Source organism: Scardinius erythrophthalmus, assembly GCF_964197995.2.
Source record: "Scardinius erythrophthalmus genome assembly, chromosome: 24".
NCBI classification, from domain to species: domain Eukaryota; kingdom Metazoa; phylum Chordata; class Actinopteri; order Cypriniformes; family Leuciscidae; genus Scardinius; species Scardinius erythrophthalmus.
The window spans coordinates 11,497,870-11,525,080 of record NC_138244.1 but is presented as its reverse complement, the minus strand read 5'-3'; the positions used below and the strand labels follow the sequence as shown (position 1 = coordinate 11,525,080).

The 27,211-nt window shown below is 37.8% G+C and overlaps 1 protein-coding gene across 10 annotated transcripts; it reads left to right on the top strand.

Annotated features, from left to right (window-relative positions):
- The first annotated feature begins 101 nt into the window (after positions 1–101).
- Positions 102–27,211, top strand: ndrg4 (NDRG family member 4). Of its 10 annotated transcripts, XM_081356775.1 has the most exons (18): positions 147–266; positions 1,699–1,772; positions 7,598–7,688; positions 8,351–8,488; positions 10,522–10,560; positions 15,115–15,220; positions 17,966–18,086; positions 18,803–18,865; positions 19,361–19,421; positions 19,508–19,651; positions 19,850–19,953; positions 20,074–20,130; positions 20,221–20,272; positions 21,660–21,707; positions 21,818–21,853; positions 22,108–22,159; positions 22,430–22,468; positions 23,469–27,211. In XM_081356775.1, exons 2-18 carry the CDS (start codon positions 1,699–1,701, stop codon positions 23,621–23,623), a joined length of 1,380 nt encoding a protein of 459 aa, XP_081212901.1. In that variant the 5' UTR covers positions 147–266; the 3' UTR covers positions 23,624–27,211. The 10 variants fall into 10 exon arrangements, with proteins under 10 accessions (XP_081212906.1, XP_081212903.1, XP_081212905.1 ...); XM_081356779.1 differs by lacking the exon at positions 1,699–1,772 and having other exon boundaries at positions 125–266; XM_081356778.1 differs by lacking the exon at positions 22,430–22,468 and having other exon boundaries at positions 131–266.

Below are 27,211 nucleotides of genomic sequence, written 5' to 3'. Positions count from 1 at the left end.
TCCCTCTATCTCTCTCATCTGTTGGTATGGCTCAGGCTGCATCATCCAAGAGGACACGTGTTCTCTGTTTATTATAGAGCAAAAAAAGGGAGGGGGAGAGTGAGCGAATGAGGGAGGGTGGAACAGAGGTACAGAGATTCACACAGAATAGCCCTCATAGGGTAGACAGCATCGCTCTGAAACGGACTCACAAGCAAACAAAAAGAGAGGCTAAACACATCGAAATCTTTTTAGACGACAACAGGAACACAGTCCTTAAGCAAAAGGTAAGAAATATCTCCTTAGTCATTGCGGTGATTGTTGTAAAAAGGTGCAAATTAGAAAGATCATTCAAGAGAACTCTAAGACATTTGTTGTTAGGTTAAGTTGACTACTTGGTTGTTTTGGTGCAAGGTGTTTGAAGACGTGGCAAATGGACAGAGCAGATCAAAAAGTGCCTCAACAATGGGCCTTGAGGGACTCCACCTCAGGAGAAACATTAGAGTCCCTGCTGAGAGTATTCCAGCGCTTGTGTCATAAGCTACGCTTCATAGTACCAGCCTCTGCATTGGCGTCAATGGGTAGTCGACAGGTTAAATTTATTAACCCTACAAAATAACTGCGTCAGACAGGGATGCTTTGCCAAAAACAGCAAGCCAGTGGTGGTCCATCCAGACCACCCCTTAAATTCAGGGTAAGTCTATTAACAGGTGTCCTTTTCCCTTCATTGGAGTAATGCTATCTGCTATGGTGCTGATATGTAATAACTGATAAGCACAGCTTTTGTTTTCTTAATCTCAATAACACTTCACAAAATATCTGACGCCAGTGTACCTGGTTGGGTGCCAGCTTGCATTGGGAGGCCAGGAGGGCCGTGGAACTTTCCAGGGTGGATAACTGGGACTTATCACAAGCCTTGACACTTTCAGGGGTGATGGGTGATGTTGTTAGCCTGTGCCTAAAGATGAAAATATTTATGTTGGATTTAAAATAAAACAGTTGGTTTAAATACAGCAAATGGCGACTGCCACACCTTTGGTTGACAACATAGCATGAAGCTGAAATACATATTATCTATGTAACTCAAAGGTTGGTGGAAATTCAAGCAGGTAGTTTAATTACTGTGTGTGATCATTAAATCTGCAAAGATGAATAACACTATGTGGCATGCTTTTTTTTTAACAAGTGATTAAAGAGTAAGTAAATATTTTAAGTAATATTTATCCTTGTAAAAAGAAAGATGGCATTACTGACGCAACTTGATGCAAGGCTGATCCTTTTTTTTTTTTTTTTTTTTGCTACCATGCAAGACAACAACGAGATGCCCCCATTTCTACATTACATAATAATGCAACAGACGCCTTGGAAACTTTTCTGTCTCACTCTTACAAAACCTACACATCCTGAAAGCCTTCCCTGTTAGAACTGTTGGACTGTTCTCCACTGAGCATGGAAAAATATTTTTTAATAAACTGCATGTTTACTCTAATAGAAGCTCCTGGCTTGAGATTTATATAAAGAATGTCATTTATAGAGGATTTTTAAAAAAAATTCCTGGAACTTTTCAATAAAACATATCTTTGAAAGAGGCATGCCCTAGGACAAGTTTATATTTTAGTGTACAGGACTCGGAGGGGGCTTCCTGAATACTAAGATTTTTCTGAATACCAAATATTGTGTATAGCTGAATTACAAATGGATCTTGTTTTGTACTGATAGATGGGGCCCGGATTGTTCTGGAACTTTCCATCCAAGACTAGCTGCACGGTTCCACAGAGCCTGCTGCAGACAATGTACGTAGTTCCGCCTGTAACTGAGGTTGTAGCCTTTCTTTTCCGTTTTTTAGCATCCATGCCTTCATTTTTTTGTTTGTCTCTTTGCTTGTGAATTCCATGGCTCGTTGCTGTGTCTGACCACCTTGATTTGTCGACCAATCACTGGGCAATGGCCAAACAAGGTCAAGTGTCAATAACCATCATTACTCAGCACTAGATCATTACTCATAATTCATTGACCAATAGCTGTTGATTGTTCCAGCTTTGAGTCTGTGACCAATCCATTGATGTATGTTTATGTTGATTTAACGTAAAAAGATTAATTTTATCATTTTTATCATCAACTATATAGGGATCTGAATTATGAGGTCTTGAATATCTTACAAACAGTTGTTGCTTGAGTTACATGTTATTTGATAATAAAAAAAATAATGTCGATATATGTTGCCTTCAGAGATGTGTATCGACCTTGATGTCCATTGTTTTGTTTTGGTGGCTTTGGTACTTTGGATGTTTTTCTGTTCTAAAGGGTTCTGAAAATCTTCTTCAGTCCTTGACCTCCAGTGCCCCCAATCTTATAATCAACTGAGCCACATGATACCAATTTCACTTTAATGAACAACAATAAATGAAAAAAATCTCCATGAATAATTTGACTGCACATGATTGAAGAAAGCCATTATGGGTTTGATTGTATTATATTCTGACCTAAATAGGTGTGCAGCTGTGATAAAAGCCCAGGCCGAAGCGAAAAATCGCTTCATGAAAGCTTTTAGATGCAGGCTATTTATCAAAATGGAATCATTAATCCTTCAAGGAAAATGCACCTAACATCCCTGGATTGGTTTCCTACTGATCCATACAGTAGAAACCTGTTTTGAGGAAAGGTTCAGCCAGCTTACTGTACTTTTGGCCTAGGTAAAACAGCCGTATTGAGGACCACATACCAACTCACCTTCTGTCAGCCTGGCTTAGAGCACTAGGCAGCTCCTGACAAGAGGCATTGTGAGGGGTTGGATACATGGTTAATTCTGGTGGTACAACAGGGCAGATAGCTGTTATTGACCCTTCTGATGTTACCCAGAATCCCTCTGGAGGTGTGAAGTGAGTTCTTTGAGGGATCAAGATTAAGAGTTTTTGTGAGTTCCACAGCTGCTTTTTATCTCAAGTTTATACAAAACCATATTCTGTTATTGTCTATTGGACTAAGGCAGTGTTTCCCAAAGTGGGTAGTACGCCCCATAAAAGGGGCTCAGGGTTATAAAAGGGGGGTGTGGCGAGGCCAAGGGATAGTGTAGAGTCAGCAGATTGTTGTGCAGAGAAACCTCTTCAGGGTGATATAAGACCCCCTGTGAAATTATCCCACTTATGTGGCTGCTTGCCACATAAGTAAATATATGAACACAAAATGTTAATTTGACATTTTATTACCTCAAGATGACACTCAGGACCCGCTTGAATGGTCTGTTATCAGTTGTAGCGGTTGTTGTTATGGATTAACAGACTGATGGCGTGGTTGAAGAATCAGAATTGAGTAAAAATATAAAAGAACGATGCATGGTTCTGCAGTAAGCATAGACAAGACTGTGAAAGTACTGTCAGTGCCAAATGTAAAGCAGGCAATGAATCTACTTCTAATGTGACGACTACCAAAACAATGTGTTTACATCAGATGCGAGCAACCTGATGTGACAAAACCAAATTGAAAATCAGTGATGCTGTACACTGGATGCGGCACGACACAACAAATTCCCGACAGTAAACTGATGTCAGTTCTATTTCCGACATATTCCAGCAACCGTACAACTTCTGACACAAAGGACACAAAGGTCCTGTACTTGCTCTGAAGCAGCAGCAGCAGCAATAACAGCAGCAGCATAGCAGATCTATTCAGCCAAGACAAAACATATCAACATGATCATATCCATTACCTTGCCAAACACTCCTAGAGTTGTCAATATTTTTCTCTACAAAAGGTGGGCCTGGCAGAAAAAGTTTGGAAATCACTGGACTAGGGTGTGCATCAGTTTATGATTGAAACGTTCCTGGAACAGTCAATTAAGTGTAAGGGTTATGTGAGCTTGTTTTATTCTCATTTGAGTATTTTCTGTTTCATCTTCCATCAACCTCTACATTTGACCTTATACAGTGGTTCCTTATAAGAATATTGGGCTTGAATGAAATATATACACATTAGAAGAACAAGAAGATCATTCATTCTATAAAAAACACATAGAAAACAAACTTAGCAATGATGCCAAGCTAGTTTTTAGTGGGTGTAAACGGAGGATAGTTTATCTGCTTTGATGTTTGACTTTTGCCAGATAGCAACAAGTGCTTTATAAAAACAGCTATAGCTCAGGTCTTCTGCTGATTTCTCCCATATTTCCACATTGGCATAAATTAATTTATTTTTATTTCCTGGTATATTTGATGCTGCCAGTATGTGGGTGGTACTTAGCACTCTCTACACCTTGCTTAAGCAGCCATGTTCTTTCTATTTACCTTGATAATGTTATCATCCAAATGGCTAATTAAAACTTTGATCACTTGAATAACCTAATAGCGATGCCAATGAGACTGTATTGCTCAACTTCTTGACAGCTTTGAGGCAAGATTTTTTGCCTGTTTTGTGTTTACAGAATGACTTTAGAAATCCGTCTGACATAGATTTAGTTGTAACAGATTTTTTTTGTGCACAGCATAAACACACATTGTCTTGTCCTAACCCAGTTTCCAGGTATTGATGGGATTCTGTATATCAGGTCAGTACCTTGCCTTTAAACATATTTATTGATTTGGTGTCTGGCATATTCTCTTCCAATGGTCATTCTGTTGTCATATTCCCTCATGCACTCTTTTTTTGTCATCGGGCCAGGTCATATGCCAGCCCTGACTGATGTTGTCTGCTCAATCTCACTCAATATGTGAACTCTATCTAGATCAATGGCCAACATTCTCTAATCGTGTCTGAGAGTGGCCATCTATTTTAGTGACTCCAAACTCAGACTTCAGTTAGGACTAGTAGTGAAGCTGTCGAAAAGGATAAAGGAAAGTAAAGGTTATCCAACTCCGTGGAGATTGTCTATTGGCATTACTATAGGTTACCATGGCAACACTGACAGGGTACAGAACCCACAAAAAATAAATCTCTTTGGTAAGGTTGGCTACAGGTTGGTTTTTGACATGAATGTATTTATTAGTTCCCTGTAATTTTTATTACAACATAACACTAATGTTGTTGACTAAGAACTAGTTTGAAAGAAAATGTTATATTTAGCCCATAGAAAATGTGACTTAAATATTATGGACTTAAATTATATATCTACATACAGTATATACAGACCATAAACCATAGACAGATCAATACATTTTTAGCCAGTTATTAGTGGTGCATGCTAAGGTTGCTATTACTATTGATCATACTTAAGATTTTAGGTTTGTTTAAATCTCTAAACCTAAATATTAAACTTTGGCGCAAAACTCTTTGTTTAGGTACCTCAAATTGTGCAGCTTTATTTGAAGAGGTGTAGTATTACTTTTATAAGCAATTGGACTTAACATTTTCATCTGGTGGAGAAAATGTGTTAAAAAAGAGTTGAATAAGGGATCTAAGCCATATCTAGTGGGGGTGGGCTCTGTTGACTTCACCTAGTGAACAGCCACATGCTAGAAAATACTCGGAATACCTTAGCAACCACATAGCAATGGTGGTTGCGTGGAACCACTGGCAAGCACAGCTCTTGTTCTCTTTAGAAAGAGTAAAAATGTAGCTCTATTATAGTATACCAAAACAGAGTGCTAATGATTATAGTAATGATCTGAGAAAGGTCAGTACATGTGGGGGAGGAGGAGGGAAGATGGATCTACAGAGGGAATTGTGACAGAGAGGAAGGGAGGGAGGAAGAGAGGCCACTTGAGGGTATTGTGGTCATGTCTAGACCTCGTTATAATCAACTCATGGGAGGTGTTATGCAACCAAAATAATCATTCCCTGCAGGGCTTTGAATCATTCTATCCATTCACATCCGAGGGTTTGATTTACACTGCCCATGATTCCTGGACTATGACTTTTCTGCTGGCTTGAAGGGTTCTGAATTAAACTCAGTTATTGTTTGACTCTTCTGAGAGAATTATGTCAAAGTGCTCTGTAATCTCTTGGGTAAAGGTGGCAATAATCTGCACTAATATTTGGATTAGTTTTTTTCATTTCTTTATTCCTAATTCATGTTCTTGTTAATGAGGAACTCGTCCTCAAAGCACTTGCATTTTTTAGAGATGCCAAGAAGGTTAGAAGGTTAAATGCTACAAAAAGATGTTAATGACATGTTTATGCTATCAATATTTCCATTAAGGTTGTAAATGAAGCCATTCTTCATAATCTTCGTCTATTTTTGTAGAATTATTAGAGATTAGTAAATTAGCACTAGGCTGTGGAGGTGTTTGTTAGCTTAGCATCATGTTATTGAAATATCAACTGACAGTGATGGAGCTCCCTTAAGCCGACAACCCTCAGCTACACAGCTGGAGTTTAATAAGTAGCCTACCTCATGGAAAGGCACAGTACATTGTCTCATCCATCAACAGATCCCTTGACCTTGAGACAACATGTGAGCTAGAGTCACAATTGGCGATGTGCTCCTTGCGATTGACAAGTTTGTACCTTGCTCGTATCATCCTGAACGTAACCACCAAACAACATTCAAGCCATGTTCACAATGCCACCTCATTATAAGTCCACAAAACCCCATACTCACATGCAGTTTTATCTTGTTTGGAGCCAGATTGAAAATTCAGCCCTGCTGAAAATGCAGGTAAAACCAACTCCTGATGGTAGCTGGTTTTACATGTGGTGTGTCTCAATTCACTCCCTAGTTCAGTACACTGCCCAGGTAGGCATTAGAATGTTGCAATGTACTAAAACATTCACTCCCTTGAAATTTCCAGCAAGCATAAGCTGCTTATTGAAAATTGTGTCTTCTTCAAGTCATCAGAATAATGATGTTGCTGATACGATTTAATGCATGATGTCATAATGTAATTGAGTCATTAGCATCCTAATACTTATTGGATCAAGGACCAAATGCTTATGTGTTTATGGATTCTTTCCATAGAGCACTAGGGAGTGGAAAGAGACACATGCTTACTAGCTGGTCCAAGCAAGCTTGGAGGTCCACCAGAGGTCTACTAGTCCCCACCAGCTTAGCTATGTTCCAAAACACAGCTTGATTGGTTGACAAGCTTTACCACCTTAAAGACCTGTGTGAAATTGTTTAACAAGTGCAGTTGTACATATTTCCTATATTGAAACAGGAAGTTTGGGCAGGGCATAATGAAGAGGTTACGTCAACAGGCTTTAGTAACGTCGCAGTTGTAAATCTATGCACTTGTTAGTTAGTTACAGGTGGTTTAAGGGGGAGGGACATTTTGATTCTACAATTAACATCTGATTGGACAAAAATCTGTAGTGCAGGATGAGTCATCAACATTTGTGGTCCATTTTGCTAGAAGAAAAATTCTGTAAATTTTAAATATATATCTAGTTAAAGTTAATTTATTTCAACTTTTAGAAGTGCACTACAGTATAGATGACCTCAAAGCTAACAGACATGGAGTAAAAGCCACAAAACTACAGTTTTGATATCATCGGGTCTTTAAGCTGGTATGATCTGATCCCCCCCCCCCCCCCCCCCCCCCCCCCCTGGACTGGATACATGGTTTGAGCAATGGTACCATGGGTAATATTACAATATTGGAGCAGCAAGACGGATTTGATTGGATAAGGGTTTGCTGTCGAATAGCCTTGTTAATCTCCGGTGTGTGTGTTGCCATGGTGATTGCAGGTTGCTCTCCAGGATGGCTGGCATGAAGGATCAGCAATTCACTGAGGAGAAACCGCTTCTGCCAGAATCCAGGGGACAGGAAACAGAGATGGTGAGTATGTGTGAGTGTGTGCATAGCTAAATATAGTAGTTCGGTTATAAAATTTCAGCCTGTTTTTGGGCAAGAATACAAAAAATTGGATGTGTGTGTTCATGATAAAGGATATATCTATGCTCACCAAATACTGCATTTTATCTTAATCCACACATCCGCTTAATCTCAAAAGCATTGGGTTCTTACAGCCATTAAAAAGCTGAAAACATCAGGAAATTCTAAAATTGTAATGCCATGCCAGGAATTTTATAAATTCTTAAGATACACTTTACAATAATGTTATGTGTTCACATTAGTTAATTCCTGAAAGCGATGAAAAACATCTATTTTACAGCATTTATTGAGTTATTAGTGTCTTAGTTTATATTCATTTATAAATATTGGTAAATAAAATGTTACAAAAATAAAAAGGATCTCAAGTGTAAACCCTAAAAAAAGATGATAAAAATCCTTATCAACTAATCACAAATGATAATCACAATTTATTCGTCAAAGCTTGTTGAATGGATTTTTGTGTCTGCTGCTTACTTTCCCACATATCATTTTTTTTCTTCAGCTTCTCACCTCCGCCACCAAAGCATTGTCCTCCGATACTATTGAGGGCACTGTCTGCTGTAGTGTGCTGTAACTAGTGTTTGTGTCTATGTGTGATGTGGCAGGCTAAAGGACAGTGTGTGCACGTGCCGCTGCCCTGTGCTACGCCCTCCCCCAACACAGCTCGCCCCCCAAAACGCTGGCATGCCATCGCCCGACACTGGCTCGGCCTGACGCGCCGTCGGACCAGCGGGTACTTCCCGGTAGGCTGATAACTGCACAGACCATGTCCACCCCTCCAACTAAGGGATACTAATTTGTGTCAAGTCCTTAATTGCAATTATGATAGAAAAGACCAAACAAGGCCTGATATTTTCTCTCTACCCAAAACCCCATTTGGTTTCACATGGTGTGATGAGTACAACATAGAAATGTTCTTTTTGGCTCAATGTTTCATACACACTGCTAATAAGCATGAGCAACATTTTAAGCAATAGTCAATAGATTAAATAAATGTGTCATTTTTCGCTTAAACTAATGGCTTTTCACATGATAACAGTATAAAAACAAGCAACAAGTAAAATTTGTGAATAACGCTTAGACTTTGTTCAGACAAACAGCAAAAATCAGTAGTTTGCAGTCAGAAGAACTTCAGAACATCGCATGAAATCTGATTTTTACTGATTAATTTAACTGAATTTCACAGATTCATTCAGGTTTTTGTTGGTCAAACTGGATTTTTTTTAAACATGACTAAAATGTCATATGTAAAGCTTGGAAGTGCCAATTCACGCCTTTATGTTAACAAATGGCATTCACTATATAGTGAATGGATTAACAAGTGAATGATTTTGTACACAACTTATGCATAAATGAGTAAATAGTACAGTAATGGCTCTGAATATGTTGTCATGATAGAATGATACAACACTCTTGTCTCTTAGCATTGTGCTAACACCTACATCATTGCTATGGCAACATATGCAGATATGCTGGATATTGACTACACTGTGTAAACAAATAGATCACTTCCAAAATGGCATTGCTCAGGGTGGTATTAGAAATGCAAATCAGATTTATGTGCAATGTGGCCAAAGCTTTTAGAACCTGTAATGTCATAAGTTTCAGTTCCTCAAGAAGCAAAGTTGTTTACCCGTTAGGCTGCCCCCTTTTGCACTTCTGAGGTACTGCATTAGAGTTTTTATCCTGAAAAGTAGTGACACCTGCTGGTCCGACATTAAAACAGCTTTTGCTTTTCTGCTGCCAACAGCTCTAACTGCATGCACTAACCTCTTTCTTTAGGTTTGTGGGTTTATTCCAGCTGCTGCCAATCTGCACAAGAATAACATTATAAGTTATACTTGCTTTTCCAAAATGGATGCTTTGTTTATATCTAATGTAGTTCATGCTAACTCATGTTTCCTTGCCTTTTCAGAAGAGTGAGATGGATTTTTTTTTTTTGTCATTCCTATAGTGACTGTAGGGATACAATTGTCTGGCAAGAAGATGCAGTCCTGTTCTCAAGCTGTTCTTTTACACCATTTTTGTACCCATTTCACCTTTTTTCTTTTGCACGTTGTGTTCTTATTGTCTTTACTCATTAATTCTGAGGTTGGACCAGCAAAACACTTTACCAATATACTTCCATGTTTAATAGAGTTAAACAGGCCTCATATTAGAAGCGAAGCAAGCTCAGCTTGCATGTTTTTATCTTTCCACAAATAGCTGCTGATCTGAAGCCAGCTTAGCCACCCACATACTAACCAACCAACCATGTCTAGTGAAACAACAACCAGTGGTGTAAAGTACTTGAGAAATTATACTTTATTATTATACTTAGTATTATTTTGGGGCATTTTTACTATACTAAATTTAAAAGGAATACCTGCACTTTTTCTTATTTACATTACTAAGTAAGGAGTAAATTATATGTTTTACTCCTTAAGAATTCTATTTAGACCTTGGAAATACATATATCCCTGGGTCATAGTGATTTAAATCTAGATTCTACATTCCAATTGTACAAATCAATTTTGCTTTCACTCCAAATGTTTTTAGCTAGGTATTTCGGATTCTATACTTTAACTTAAGTATCATTTCTCAGTACTTTTTACACTCCTGAAAAAAACTCACAGTTGCAGACACAACAGTTCAAGTAACTGTTTCCATCACAGAAACCCATTCCTCGGTGATGGGACCTTGCAGTGTGTTGCTCCAAATGCTTATTTATTGTAATAACATATTAAAAACAAATGTACTTTGGCTTTGATGAACATGACCTTTTGTGTTCCTTCAGGAAAACTGCGATACCTTTGTGGCTACAGGAGACTGGAAGGTACGGTGACTTTTCCCTGTGCATATTTGTTGCTGACTTATGTTTTACATTTAAACTGCCCGTCTGTGAGGGATTTTGAGCCATACGTGTCAGATTCAAAATGGTGTGGTTGACATAGCGTCATTATTTATTTTTTGGCATTTGATTAGTAGACAGCAAGACAGAGAAAACAAAGAAAGAATGAAATACATGGCGGCACTGCTATGACCTCCAGAGTACAGATTCAATCAATATCCACTTCAGAGCACTAATGGAAAAATGCAGTACCAGCCTGCTGATTTAAACTGGTAGTTTAATCGTTCTGTGCCAGATTATTTTTTATTACAGCTGTGATTTTTCTGGTCTTATTGTGCAATAATATAATATAATATAATACAATATAATATAATATAGCCTAATATAATTTAATATATCCATTATATAACTAAAGGTGATGATACACAGGGCAAATAACTGAAAATGAACGTAATGAAAATGGGCAATAAATTTCTATCTGGATAATTTAGATCGGTTGTGGGCCCTGTGTCTCATCTGGTTGGCCGTTGACAGCAACATTGCCCAGCGACATTGCCCAAAAAGTTGCCCTGAATCATCACCTTAAGAGTTACACTCCAATCCAATTGCAGTTGAAATCTGAGATAAAAGTTGAGGTATGAGAACTTTATCACCTCAGTTTTATCTCTGTCTCACAGTTTGCATCATCTCTTCACACCTCTAACAGAAATAGGACTAAATCACAGAGAAAATAATTTGAATAAAACAGTGAGAAATCCAAACAGCGGATGGGGCTGGAGATGATAGGATTTGGAAGCCGCACACTCATCGAGTGAGAGGTTTTAATTGTCATGGAGAACGGATAATTAAATAGGTGTTTGGAAGTACAATATGGTTACCTAATGGCAAGCAAAAAAAAAAAAAAAAAGATGTACGAAGAAAGAAAGAAAGATGACACTGAAAGTTAATAACCTAAACATATTTTGACTTTTGATGTGTTCACACAGCAACAGAATGCGGTTGTCAGCCCTGTATTTGAGTCGTTAATATGGTATATGTTTTTTATAGTATGAATGGGTAAAGGTTATTTACGGGAGTAAGAACTGCATCAATTAACTCACATCCGTAAATTTTCAGGACTCAAAACCACATTCTCGGAAAGTCCATGTGAACGAAACTGGACTGGACAACTAGTTGCCTGTCACGTCACATGTACAGTGCAAGTAAGACACTCTGTGCTGCACAAACACATCTACCATGTGTTGCGACGAGGTTTCATGTGTGGCTTCGGTAACTTGCTGGGATGGAGATATGATCTAAAGGTTTTAGAAGGTTTCACTGTTCTCCACCAGAGCTATCCGTCAGTTTTGTGTGCCATGCGCGTTGAATCAACTCCACAACAACTACATACATTTATCCACTAACCATTCAGAATCGTTCAGTTGCATTCTAAATGTTGTAACTTCTTCCGGAGTCTCTCCATCAGTGTCTGACTCCAGTTGGACCTGAACACCGCTACTGACAATTTCTAACATTTTGGCGAAGTGATATTCTCCAGTTTTGTTGTTGCCGGAGTATCCGAAGCACAAGCTCTAAAGGCTCCTGGAGCAGCAGCTACTTTGCATTTAAAGAGAGACACACAAAAACTGTGAGTTTTTGCTCACAACTAAATAGGGGCACATTTGACAACCTATAATAAATGATCTCTGGGGTATTTTGAGCTGAAACTTTACAGACACATTCTGGGGACACCAGAGAATTATATTAGCTTCATCTTGTGAAAAGGGGCACAATAGGTACTATTGATCAATAGAAATGCATTTTCTCCTAAATAAATGTTTGTTTTTAAAATACAGTTTTAAAATACTCCTATATTCTAAATAATATTCTAGAAACAGAATTACACATCAGAAGATTAAATGGCTCATTTTATGATACATTTATGTAACTTGCAGTGAATTCAAGGTACATTCTATCAGTTTACTACAATATATTTGTATTGGGATGGGCAGTAAAATTGTAGTTGTCAAAAATGTATAATTTCATTTGTTTGTACTCTACAAATATCTGTTACACAAGAATAAGCACCAAAAATCTGTTAGCACTTACTGTATTTGTGAGGTGTGATGCGGTGGGTAGTCCATTCTTTTCTTTTTTTTGACAATGACAATGCAACTGTTTTTACACCTGTGTATAAGATCAGCACTTGAGAGGAGGAGATAGAGGTTGTGTATTTAAGCGAGACATTAAAAGACAAGTCAGCCACAAAGGGATTAATCTTGAATATACACAGAGAAAAATACTCGCACTCAAAAGACGCAGTCTTTGCCACATACACGACTCGTGTCACATCTCGAGTGTGAAATCTATGAAATCTTTACTGGCATTTAATTGACCCGGCCCATTTCGCTCTGCATGTTGTGTCTTTGTCTAATAATAATATTCAGATGATAAATTTGCTCATGTAGAAGCAGTAAATCGTAAAAATCTATTTAAAATCCCCTCTATTCAGAGAATCAAACACTATATTGCCGCTAAATTGCAACAAAATGATTGAATAGCCATATTAAAGGCCTTTATGAGTGTGCGGAAGATAAAGATAGAAAATATGGGACAAATACAGACAGAACACAATAGATTTAGACTGACACAAAGCCCAGCCAATCACAGGCAGCCTTTTGTTTGCAGTCAGCCAATGAGAGGGCAGGGGTGGGGTATGAAATGTTTTGGGGGAGGGGACAGCAGCGCTGCAAAACTCCCTGGATGGGGAGAGACAAAGAGACGCCGTAGCAACTGCAGCATCTCTCTGGTTGCCTGCATCTGAGTCCTATTGCCCGGAGCGGACCTTGTCTTCTTCCTGCTCATACACTCCTTTAAGCAAGCGTACACAATCTCTAAAGAGCCATGCCGGAGTGCTGGGATGGGGTGAGTGGGATATATGTGATTACAGGAATGTAAATAGAGAGTAAGAGAGACAATGCTTTCATTTTGCTAATGATAAACAGCTAAAAATGGTTTTATATAACAATTTGTAGGCTATATTATCATTCTTAAGTGTTTAGCTGGTTGAATAAATTGTTATTTACTTGATTTGCCCTGTGGTCAGAATTAACTTGCTTGACCTACTGAACCAGTTATTGTGAAACAGTTCCACTGTTGCATATTTTTAATAATGTCAAATTATTTTAATTTATAATAGCTAGTTATTATACAAAAAAAACCAAAAACATCAAAAATAAAACGGAATCCTCTTAAGAATGTTTTTTTTTAAATCTTCACAAAATTTAATACAAATAATTAATAGTAAAAAAAAAACTATCAAGAAAATAAAAATAAAATAGAAGAATAAGATATAGACACTACTTGTTTCATCTTTTAAATCATGTATTTGTGATGTTGGGATTCTGAGTTCTGCAGAAATGTCCAGTCATGCGTGAGGTGGCCATTTGCACTGACACACTAACACACTGACACGGGTGAACCGTGCACTCTAATGCACCCCTGCAGTAACCTGGCGTGTGTGTTCAGAAACGAGTGTTTGTGCATGTGGTACTGATGATAAATCTTATGTCAGCAGTCTAATAATAAAAATCTTCCTACAAGGACAATTGTGTGACCTTGAGCAAAACAAATGAGCAGCTACAAGAGAATTTCTTGAGAGATTATGATGCTTTACTATTTTCTGCCCCATATTTACATAGCATTGTGCTATCTAGGTCAAAATTCCTATTTATCCTATCAGTGTTTGTTGAATATTATCTCCCTTGAAAACATGCTCAACGTTTTTTGCGGCACAGTGACAGCTGTCACAAGATTTAATTTTGACCTAAACACAGAGGGACACAAACAGCTGCACTAAACTCACACACTCACAGACCATTTTGCATCTGACTTGACCTTCCATGATTTTTCCAACATCAAAAACACCAAATGAAAGGGGCTTAAACCCCACAGATTTATTTCCCGTCTCTCAGTGGATCTGCATAAAGCTGCCCGTGAGGTGTCTGCTAGGATTTGTGCATAACTCTGGAAAGCTATGCTGAAATAATCCTCAGGACAAGAAAAAAAACATTCATCGCTCTTCTGCTTGGACAGATAAAGTCTGAGACTAAATGTGGGTCAGATTAAAATGCCTTTGGAACTGGCAATTAAAAGCTTGTTACGTGACCGTGTGCAGTCAATCTGAGATCAGAGATGCTTTATGATAAATTAATTAGTCTTGTTTTTAACTCTTGCCACTGTTGATTGAATTGATTTTTTCGTTCCTTGCTGAAATTTTAGCAGTCAATTATTGTAACTACAATATAAGTGTTTTAATTGTTTTAGCTTGTGTTTAGCTACAACCCACAGGCTGAAACCAAAAAGTGGCCCAATTTACATGACTGAACCCTGGTAATTAATACAAATTGAATAAAATGGTAATGTCAGTACTGCTATATATATACTGTATATATAAAGTTCAGGTGTCTCAAGTGATCCATTGTAGGTCAGTGGTTATAAGGAAAAGTCTGGCCTGGCTCTCAGACTGTTTGCTGAAATCGCCTTTTCTTGTTGTTGTAGGAACATGACATTGAAACCCCTTATGGGATGTTGCATGTGGTGATCCGCGGGGCTCCCAAGGGCAACAAGCCAGCTATCCTTACCTACCATGATGTTGGGCTCAACCGTAAGTAAACCAAGTTTTTTGTATTTGTTTGTACAAAGGTAAACTATACCCACATCCCACTCTCCAATTCCCAAAGCAATACGCACTGCACCATTTCAATCTTGGTACACCATCTGTCTCCACGCATTGACCTGAAGTTAATTTCCCCATCTCCACAACCGAAAAGAGACGCTTGTGTGTTTGTGTGCGTACTTTTGCATATGTGCGTGTTCAAAGAGCAGCCCTCTGGAAGTAATGTGTGTGGGCTGTGATCAGAGCTGTAATTTGGATGCCAGCTGACTGCAGTTTATCAGTTCTGTTAACCGACTGCATGCAGTGTGAGATGAAGCCGATCTCAGGTGCACAGGTGATCAGCGCCACATATGTGATGAAAACTCAGGCACAAATGAATTTTTTTATAAAAAGATTTACAAGGCAAAAACGCAGATATGGCAAACTAGATTGAACTTGATCTTTCGTTTATTTGTATTTATTTACAATATTTATATTTAATAGTTTTATATATATATATATATATATAGTTTTTTTTATAAATTATGTATTTGTTAAAAATGTATGTATATTGCATTGATTTAATATTTTTACATAATTATATATGTAAAAAAATATAAATAAAATGCTCTCTCTCTATATATATATAGCCGTAACGGTCACCAGCTGGACACTCCACATCAGACTATTGTCATTCCTTATAATGCAGTCAAAAATAATTTACAGGGAACATAAATAATTACTTTACCTTCCGAGTCTTTCGTTCATTTGTCACGTGACAGACACAATGAACATGAACAACTCATCACTAGTTCCCTCGGATTTCTCTCTTTGCCTCAGCCCTGATCTGTTATTGTTTGGATCGTTTGTTTGCGTATGACCCTTGCATGTTTTCTGGATTATGTCTTTGGATTACCCTGTTCAATAAGTACTGCATTTGGATCCTCTATTTTGTACTAAATGTGAATTATGGGAATTTAATTTATGGCATGATAAGGAACATTAGATCCATTTATGGGTCAGTAGAACAAAGGTGGCAGGGTCCCTATTGACCTTGATATTGAATTCCACAACCTTAGCTGAGAGCTCTTTTCATCACTCACAGCATGACTTTCCTGTCCTCTACTGCTCTACTCCTCTCTCCATCCTCTTTCCACCTAATCCCTTCCTCTCCATATCTTCCCATTCCTCATTATCTATTCCTGAAGTGTGTTATTGTCTGCCAGTTCTTATATGCAGTGTGAGAAACAGAGAGAGAGAGAGAGAGAGAGAGAGAGAGAGAGAGAGAGAGAGAGAGAGAGAGAGAGAGAGAGAGAGAGAGATAGAGAGAGAGATATGTAGGTCACAAAAACATACCGATCATGCAGTGTTGGGGAGGGGAGTGGGCAAGGTCAGCACTGCGGCATAGAGTAACTCTGGCTCTCCTCTCTGCTGCAGATACATGTATTAGTATGCATGGCCATCCTTCCATCACAAAACATGACTCAGTGAGAGGGAAAGAGAGAGAGAGAGAGAGAGAGAGATTCAGATTTTTTGGGGGATTCAGAAGACTTATAATACCGCACACAAGTTATATGGATGACTTCCAAAATTTCTACTTTTGTACTCCACGAAAAAGGTAACAGCATATGGGTTTGGAACAACATAAGGATGAGTCGATATTTGAAGAGAGAGAGAGAGAGTGACATTGACCACTGACAGGAAACACTGACCTATAAAAAATGCAAAGTGAGCAATACAGCTGGGAGGGAATGAAAAAAATGGGTTCATTCACTAAACTCGAACATGATTCATGCCACAATGCATCACCTTTAAGAATGCAAGTTTTTGGTTTAAAACCATGAGGAGGGTCAATTTTAGAAATCCAATTTCAGAAGTTAGTAATTCATTAAATCCATTGAAGGAACAGTGCGTCTAAAAATTAAAAATGCTGTCATTTATTTACTCATCTTCATGTCATTGCAAACCTGTATGTTGTATTCTTATTTTATTTTATTTTACTTTTTTGGGGGGATTCAGAAGACTTATAATACCGGCACACACAAGTTGTATGGATGACTTCCAAAATTTCTACTTTTGTACTCCACGGAATAGGTAACAGCATATGGGTTTGGAACAACATAAGGATGAGTCAGTATGTTGATCTATTCCTTTAAATAAACTTGAAGACCTGCCAAAATACCATTTGATGTTGATTAGGGAAATGGCATGATCTAAAATGAGTTATTAGTGCCGCTTGAGCAGTTAGCTAGAACTGTTTTGTTTGTTCATTTTATGATCTAAATAGGTCAATGATTCTGGCAAAAGAGATGAGCAGAAAGAGAGAACAAACGAACTGTCCCAAATTTGAAGTATTCTTTTATAATCAGTAATGTTATATAATGTACAACGTTATGAAAGGGGATCCAATGGAATCTGGGATAACAATGTATTATATGGTTGTTGGAGATGTACGATGTAAATACCACAGGCACAGTATAGGAACATAATCCTTCTGCATGCATGGTCTATAGCCTATATATCAAGGTACCACCCCAGGTGAAAAAGACGTACTGTTAAATGTATTAAAAATGCATTAAGGTATATTTGTATTGTACTAAAAACATACTCAAGTACATTTTTTATATATTTAATAGTACGTCTTTTTCACCTGGGACACACTATCTGTACCATCTGATACCATCATTTTACAAAGGTAACCACACAATACGTTTTTGTAAAGGCTACGATGTCTTGCTCTCTTTCTCTGAGCAGACAAGCTGTGCTTCAACACCTTCTTTCACAATGAAGATATGCAGGAAATCACTAAGCATTTTGTGGTGTGCCACGTGGACGCCCCAGGCCAGCACATTGGTGCCCCCCAGATGCCACAAGGGTATGATGAACACACACATTACCATTTGTACACCAGTATTAGCCATTTTACGCACAGGATATGTAAGGATAGACATTCCATCAATTTGGAAAAATAATCATTTTAGCCTGTCAGCTGTTAACTGTCACTGCAACAACCTGCTACAATCTTCTTTAAATAAAGACCAACCTTAGGTATGTATTCCAAAGCATTTACAACCATTTAAGTTCAGATCTGCTCAAAAAGGCAGGTGACAGTTAACAGGTTAAATAAATAAATTTGTATTGTATTGTAATGTTGGTTAGTCTACATTACCCCACTTATTGCAGGGCTACTCGCCAAATACGTAGACATGAAATATTGATTTGAGTTGAAATTATTTTATAATCTTACCTGTAGGCTATATGACCTTAAAGCATCCGCGAAAAAATATGCAATGTACTAACAGTTGTCCTAGCAACAAGAAAGACGAACACCTCGTCAATATTACTGTAAAATGAATCTGCTCTGAGGTTATTTTCACTCACTACAGTTGAAAACTGAGACACAAGAAGATGGCGTCAGTTGCGTTTGAATTAAAGTAAAAAGCGCGCGAGTTCGCCGAGTCGAGTGAGACGATGAAATTAGCGCCTGAATGCCGCGATTGGCCATTCAGAATCAAGTATCCCAGAGAGCACATCATCCATGTAACTTTTTTTTTTTTTTTTTTTTTTTTTTTTTGGTCTTGTTATTCCTAGGTATCAGTATCCCACCATGGATCAGCTAGCTGGGATGCTTCCTAGTGTGGTGCAACATTTTGGGTGAGTTATTACACTCTTAAAGACCGCCTGTGGTGAAAATCAAGTTTTTAATGTTGTTAATATGTCAGACACTAATGCATACACAGTATGTCTGGTGAAGGGGATGGTTTGTGTAACAAGCAAAAGGCCAATCATTTTAATTACTGATATGTGTCCAACATTGTAGAGAGCGATACAAAACTTATTACAACTCTGATACATTGACTTGTAGAGCCTGTTTGAGTGAGTGGAGGTGGGGCTAATTTGCATATTCATGGTTCTGCCCACATACTAAATGAAACAAGGGTGTACTACATTCAAGCTATTTTAAGTCATGAATATAGATGTATATTTTTTCACTGGAAAAAAACAATAAATATGTAATTTTGGTGATCAAAGATGCGTTTTAAGGGACAACATTATTTGACTATAGGGGGACTTTAAATATAGGGTGTTATGCTAATGTAATGATAACCTATTGCCAATATACATTACTCAATGTTCTCTTTTCTATAGCTTCAAGAGCATTGTGGGAATTGGAGTTGGGGCTGGTGCCTACATCCTCGCCAAATTTGCTGTTAGTATTAAATCTCAGCCTTTTATGTTGGTCAGTGGTCTTTTCATTCACATTCGGTGCAATTCAACTGTGCTTTCTACACATAGCTGATTTTCCCTGATCTTGTGGAGGGTCTGGTTCTACTCAACATTGACCCCAATGGGAAAGGATGGATCGACTGGGCTGCTACAAAATTGTCTGGATTCACCAGTGCTTTACCAGACACTGTCCTGGCCCACCTCTTCAGCCAGGTAGAAATTAATCTACATTTCTTATGTTTCACTATGGATACACATATAGAGTAACCTTATAAATAAATAATAAGAATTCAAATAATAGTAAATACACATCTAAGACTTGATTTCTAAAGTATAAATGCCATTGTTAAACTGATATCTCAAGCTAAATATTTAGCTAAAATAACATGTTTTATTGTATGTGAATTACAGGAAGAGCTTATGAACAACACAGAAATTGTGCAAACCTACCGCCAACAGATCAATAACACCGTCAACCAGTTTAACCTACAGCTCTTCTGGAATATGTACAACAGGTAACTGCAAACCGCCTCGCTAATATGTATACAAAGTGATACATAATGCATGCATTGAATAAAAATGCTGATTTGGTTAAAAAAAACAACAACATGACATGGATTTTTTTTTTTCTCCAGCCGCAGGGATTTGGAAATGAACCGCAGTGGCTCTGTGCTAAATGCTAAGACCCTGAGGTGAGGACTATGTTAATTTGACTCTGACTAGTATTCACATTTACATACACCTGTGTGATCAGACTAAATTATCAATTCTCGTTCTTGCAGGTGCCCGGCCATGCTGGTCGTTGGTGATAATGCTCCTGCTGAGGAAGGCGTGGTGAGTCTTTGTGTGTGATATTTAGGGAGAAAAAAAGATTTAATCATGTTTTTCTTATCATTTTCATTTCAAATTTTCTTCCTCCAACCAAACGTCTCTCCTTTCCGTCTTTCTGTCATATTTGTCGAACGAGTACATATTTTGTAATTCAGAGACAGGTCAATCCCTTCTGCATTCCTTTGTTTTGCTCCCTCTTTCTCCATTTTTCTCGTGGGAGCAGATGGCACCGGCCCCAGGGTTGATCTCCCGGGCTTTGCCAGCTTGTGTGCACTGGATATTTTTAACTCTGTGCCATGGTCCTTTAATCTAACATATGAAAGCTGGGTCAGTGCCCCATCACATCTAATCAGACACACAGGGTGAGAGATGAGGAAAAAGAGGGACATGGTGAAGGAGGAGATGAAATGGATGAGTGAGAGGTAAATAAAAAAAGGATGAGAGAAGAGAAGGATTTGAGTAATTTGGGTCAAAAGGAGGAAGATGAAAAGGTGGGAGCAGAAGAAACAACAGAAGGATGAGTAAGAGATTAAGACGAAAATAAATAAATAAATAAATAAATAAAGCATGGAAAATTCTGAGAAAAATGACAGATCAGAAAAGCAAGATGCTACCAGTGAAACGTTTGCAGCACCAATGAGCACCTACTCATTTCTGATTATTACAGTATTCCCCATTTTATAATAATAGTAACAACAATAGTACTATTAATTGTCTGGTTTTACTTCAGTTTCTGGCCTAAATCATCCACATCTTAAAATATGTACAAAAATAAATTATTAAAAATCTATAAAAATGATATATATTTAAATATATTGGTTGGAAAGATGGGTTCCCACCATCAGTATTACTGTACATCCATTGACTAATGCAGACACTTGTGGTGGAAGTTTTCATTAGAATCGTGAACATGTTAAAAAGTGGGCACCTATCCTATTCCAAAAGTGTCAGCGCCGGTCCGAACAGAGCCTGCAGACAGATGCGTCTGCGCAGCTGTTTTTCCTTAGTGCTGGAATATGACTCATCTCTGCAGTGCCGCTGTAACTGGGTCAGACCTCAAGAACACACATACGTACTCTCTCTCTCTCTCTCTCTCTCTCTCTCTCTCTCTCTCTCTCTCTCTCTCTCTCTCTCTCTCTCTCTCTCTCTCTCTCTCTCTCTCTCTATATATATATATATATATATACTGTATATATATATATATATATATATATATATATATATATATAATATGCTCCCTCCATCACACCATCCATTTTAATGCCCATCATTCAACTGCCTTTTGAAAAACTTTATTTATCTTCTCTGTCTTTTTCTTTATAAAAAAACTTTATAAAATTTGTACGTTTACATGTTTGTTAAAAACAGTATAAATGCTTTCTGTTCTTAGGTTGAGTGCAACTCAAAGCTGGATCCAACCAACACCACATTCCTGAAGGCAAGCGAACAAACATACTGTAGAAATAGAGGCAAAACTTTTCACTTTGAACATTTTGGCACATACATTTTCATAAATATATGATAAAAAATGTATTTGGTTTGTTTCAGATGGCTGATTCTGGCGGAATGCCTCAAATTACACAGGTGAGACTGCTTGACGTGTCTGATCTCAGATCAGTCTTTAACAAATAGTCCATTACAATAGTGACCCAACACAGTACCAGAATTTTTATTGTACAAAAGTTATAAAAATGTCCTTACATTTTTTAGGAATAATTTAAGTTAAAACTAAATTCAAACTGAATTTTTAGAATTTCATCATCTCAGCAGCCAATAAAATGCTGTAAAAAAAATTGCAATTGTAAGTCTCGATCATACTTTTTTTTTTTTTTTTATAGCCTGGAAAACTAACTGAGGCTTTCAAGTACTTCCTGCAGGGAATGGGCTACAGTAAGTCTAATTCATTTAATATCATTTTGACTGTCAATGTATTTACTAACAAATGTTTCAGGGCAAATCAGCACCGAAATCAGTTCATTTAATGATTCTTTCTCAACCAAATGTAAACCGATCCAATATTTTCAGTGTGTCCTTTCTCCCATGTGTGTCTTAATCCCATTTTGAGACAGTTGTGAGTGTATGCATGTAAATAAATGTCTGTGTGGAGGTGTTGTATTTCTATAATCTGTACTGTATGTGTATTTTCCTGCCCTTTCTCAGTTGCTTATGTCAAGGATCGGAGAATGAGTGGGGGGCCAGGTACTTCCTGCTTCCTGTTCACGCCTGCCCTCTTCCTCATGTAGATGATACATGTAGTTTAGTCTTCTAATCCCTTGCTTTTTTGATTGGCCTTGATTAATTTATGTATTTGTCCTTCCCAGACTGATATTTCCATTCATTCATTATTTCCTTTATTGATCCGTGGTTTTTCCTCTGGAGGAAAAATGTGCTTTGAATGCGCTCTCAAGCTCTCTGCATGGCAGTTATTTGAAAACATAAACTTAGTTTTAAACATAAATTTTTTTTTAGCTTAAAATTATTTAAAAAAGTTTCAAATATATACAAATATGCACCCTTTTCCTGAAATTTCACCTTTAAAAGAGCGTTTGTAGGCTGCAAGATGTTTTGTATTTTTATAATATTTATATATTTTTACATACTATTTTCTGTTTCAGATTAATTGGAATGAGTGTGAAGTCAATGACAATATTTTCTTATTTTCAGTACAAATATCTAAACATAAAACCAGACACAGTTACTTGAGAAGCGAAAATGCATAAAATATTAAGACTATTTATAATCTTTTTTCTTGCCCCATTCACAAAATGTTTTTCTTGTTGTGATCAAAAATCTAAATGGTTGGTTTATGTTTAAAACAAGGGGAAATATTCAAATGGGATAAGGGAAGTGAAATCTAAAATGAAAATATGTAGATAAAAATCAAATTGTTACACAATTTTGCTTGTGTATGTTTAGATATTGTTTTTTTACTGAAAAACAAGAAAAATACTGATTAAGAAAATGACTTTTTGACCTAAAAACATAGATATAAAGATTATGATTGGATATTTTTTAGTTGGATTTGAGTCATTCTGGTGTATTTGCGGTGGAATGTTACCAGCTTGAGGCTGAAATTATTCTCGACCAAAAGTTCAAGCATGTCATCCCTGCCTCCTCTGCAACACATCATGCAGCCCAGATGAACTTCCCTCTGGATATGAAATGACTATTCATCTCTCTTTCTCTCTTTTTCTCTCAGTGCCTTCGGCCAGTATGACCCGTCTTGTTCGCTCTCGAACAGCTTCTCTGACCAGCGCCGGCTCCGTGGATGGTTCTCGCAACCGCGCATGCACAAACTCAGATAGCAGTGAGGGAGTTGGGCAGGTCAGCCACACCATGGAAGTGTCCTGCTGAACACTCGTGCACTGTCTCACACGCACACATTTAGAGAGAGACGTGGCATGGAAGGAGAGCGTGAGAAGAATGAAGGTCTCATACTGCTTTCATTCTTTCTTTCTCAGCCATTTTCTATGCCCCTTTCTCTCCGTTTTTCAGTGTTAGCCCTCATAAAGGATTAGTTCATCCAGAAATGAAAAATACTTCAATTATTTAATCACCCAGAAGTCTTCAAAAACCTGTCTGACTTTATTTCTTTTGTAGAACACAAAATGAGATATAAATTTAGTCCAAGCTACTTTTTTTCCAAATAATTAAAGTGAACGGTGACCACAACTTCTTTTTTTTTCATGAATTGGCTTCAGAAGACTTGACAGATCATATGCACCAACTTTATGATGCTTGCATAGTGCTTTGTCGCTTTAGGAGCACGACAACACTTGGTCCCCTTCCACTTCCATTGAATGGAAGAGAGCAGCTTGGACATTCTACTAAACATCTGCTTTTGTGTTCCACAGAATAAAGACATAGAAGAAGGTTTTTATTTTGAGTTGAACTTTTCCTTTAACCTGTAAAAATTAAGACTTGCTATCAATTTCCTCTTCAGAACAGTGTTTGGTTTCCCCCAATTTTGTAACACGGATACTTAACGCTCAATGTGTCAGTGTTTCTGCACCCTTCGCTTGCTGCCTCCGGCCTTCACCTTCTCCTAAGACAAAACTACAAGTCCCATCCGCCCCTGCTCTCACTCATTCCTGCCCTATGACAGTCTTTGAGGAGTAACTGATGGATTGGGTCGCAGGTTGGTCCTGAGGAAGAGGACGAAACAAAGCAAGAGAAAGAAGAAGGGAAGGTTCTTAAACCAGAGGGTGATTTATGAGTGACATTTGTAATCGTGTTATGCTCTCCCTCTCAATTATGAACGAAATCAAAGCGATTGTATAATCGAAGAGGGCGAAAATCTCATAACCAGTAAACAGTTGCTTTCGGCTAATCATCTCAGCTCATTCAGTCATTGGGAGTGTATGTATCACCTCATACTGTAAGGAAGAATCACCGTTTTGATCGTTTTATTTGCATTATTTGAGCTAAATTTGATACCATGATTGGATTTCTTATTTGAAATATGTAAAAGAAGTATGAAGAACAGTTTTACCCCATTAAAGTAGGAGCAGAGGTTGTTTGACTTGACCACTGATTTGCCTTAAAGGGTTTTTGCCGTGTTAGACTGCTTAATTTTGCCATTCACTTTCAAATCAAGTCTTACATCATAAAAGACAATATATGGTCCCACACAAATACCCTTTTAGTGTGCACTCACTGTCATATAAAAGTGGCTTTGCCTGGGATCGTTTCTGTACAATCTCCTTTTTGTAGACAATCAGCTTCTAACCCAAACCAAACTGGAACCATCGACTGAGGCAAAGCCTGTGTGATAGGGTTTTCAGTGCGTTAATGGTAGAGAATCAAGGCCTCCCGCTTCCCTTACAGCACCCAGCCCCGCACGAAGAATATACCAAAGCTACTGATATAAATGCACACACGAATGTACACATACATGTTCCAATGAGGGCTGGGCTCTGCAAGGTAACTTGTGTGCATATACTTTCACACACACTCAAAATTCATGTGTACTCACGCTGCTTGCAAATAAATTACACTGAAGGATTCACGTGTATTAGAATCAAGCAATATTCAGTTATTTAAATATGATTGTAACTACAAAGTGCAAGCTTGTTTCATAATTTAGATCTGTACATTCACATTTAGTTATTTTTTGTGCTATTTTGTACGGGTTTTAGTCAACATAGTTGGGTAAACTTTTATAGTTGTGAATGGAAACTACAACAAATAATTGTTTTTGCATTCCACTTGACTCCAATAGCAAAAAAATAAATAAAAAAATAGCATTTGTAGCAAGAAAAAATGAGAGATTGATTACGGTGGTCAGAAGATATTTTCCATCACTCCATCAGCCGTTGTATTAGAAACACTCACACATCAGCATTAACTAGTTTTCTGAAATTGAATGCCAAGTAATATAACACAAAGTATAGTTTTATAATCATGAAGAATCGTGCCATCTCAGTCTGTGAAAAAGGTACATTATTGGAAAGATCTGTTGTTGATGTATGTCTACAAACCGCACAAAATAATCGGAAAAAAGCACCACAAACATTCACATGAATGAATGAACAAATCAGTGGACAAACAAACTAAATGAGCAAATAAATGGGCAAATATATGATTGAACAAATAAATGAATGAAATTGAATTAACTTCCAGAGATGACTGACATGAGCTCAGATCTGATTGGCCGGAGCTGCTAACAAGGGACTTACGAGGGCGAAGCAACCATTGACTTTGTATTCCACGCTCGCTCTTTTCTGTCTTATTGAATGTCAGTTTTCCTGCAGCTTCCTTAAACAGGAAGTGCACAATTACAACTTTTCAGGGGTGTTTCCTGTGTGTTTGTCTGTAAGGGGCGGGGCTTTCTGGAGCATGTCGCTCCAAGCTCGGAATGTAGGGCAAATCCCACCCCCCAACAAACCCAACCCCCCAAAAACAAGGTGCCCCGCCCCTCACAGACACTTCCAGTCGCCCCCAAAGGGCTATCGACCCAGGCAACGCATCGTGATCGACCTCACTCCGTGCAAAGCTGGGCGCAGTACTGTAGATACTTTACAAAGAGAAAGATGAATGCATGAAACGGAATAAACAGTGAATGTGAAAAAAGAAAGAGAGGGAGAGATGGAACGAAAGGACCCATTAAAAGCGGGAGGGTTAAAGACAAATTCAAAATATCGACAGGTTTCCTCCTAAAGACTCAATAGACAAACACATGTTCTTCCCCAGTATTGATTTGTATGAGTTTTGAGAATGCAACCTTGTGTTTGTGTTGTTTTCCTGATTTCCTGTCTGAAGTATGCAGTCGTTAGCTCTTATTAAGAGATAAAGAGCATGCCCACCTTTCAAAGGTACATTTTTTCTCCGATCCCTGATCTCTGCCCGGGGGCCCTGAATGTATAATGTCCTTTGGAAGTGCTGTACAGTATTGTCGATGTGGCCGTGGCCCCATATCACCTTTACTCGAATCAGGGCTTGCACCAGTTTGACCTGCCACACCTGCCTTCCCTTTCAACCCTTCCCTTCTCAGTCTTCTGCGCTGTAGATACTTGCTGTTTTTAGGGCGTAAATCTAAAAATAAGTCCGTACCACTAGCTTTGTCATGTGGAACTGTTATACTTTGGATTTTCCTTGAGTTGCTTTTTTTTATAATATAGTAATTCTTATTTAACCACGTGTTGCATCTCTTCTTGTGAGAATTTAATGAGTATTATTATTAATAATATGATTACAATTGTTACGATTAGCCATTGTTTTATATTAAGCAATAAGTTGTTGATGTTTTTGTTTTTTCTGGAAGGGGGCTGGTTGTTACAAATATGTCTAAAGATACAGTAGGAGTCACTCTTAACCTGCTTTACCATAAGACAACTATGAAAAATAATGTGTTTATGTAATATGTACATCTATATTCAAGCTGTCACTGTCTGTGTACTACAAATATGAACGTGCAACAAATAAAAATGGATATACAAAGAG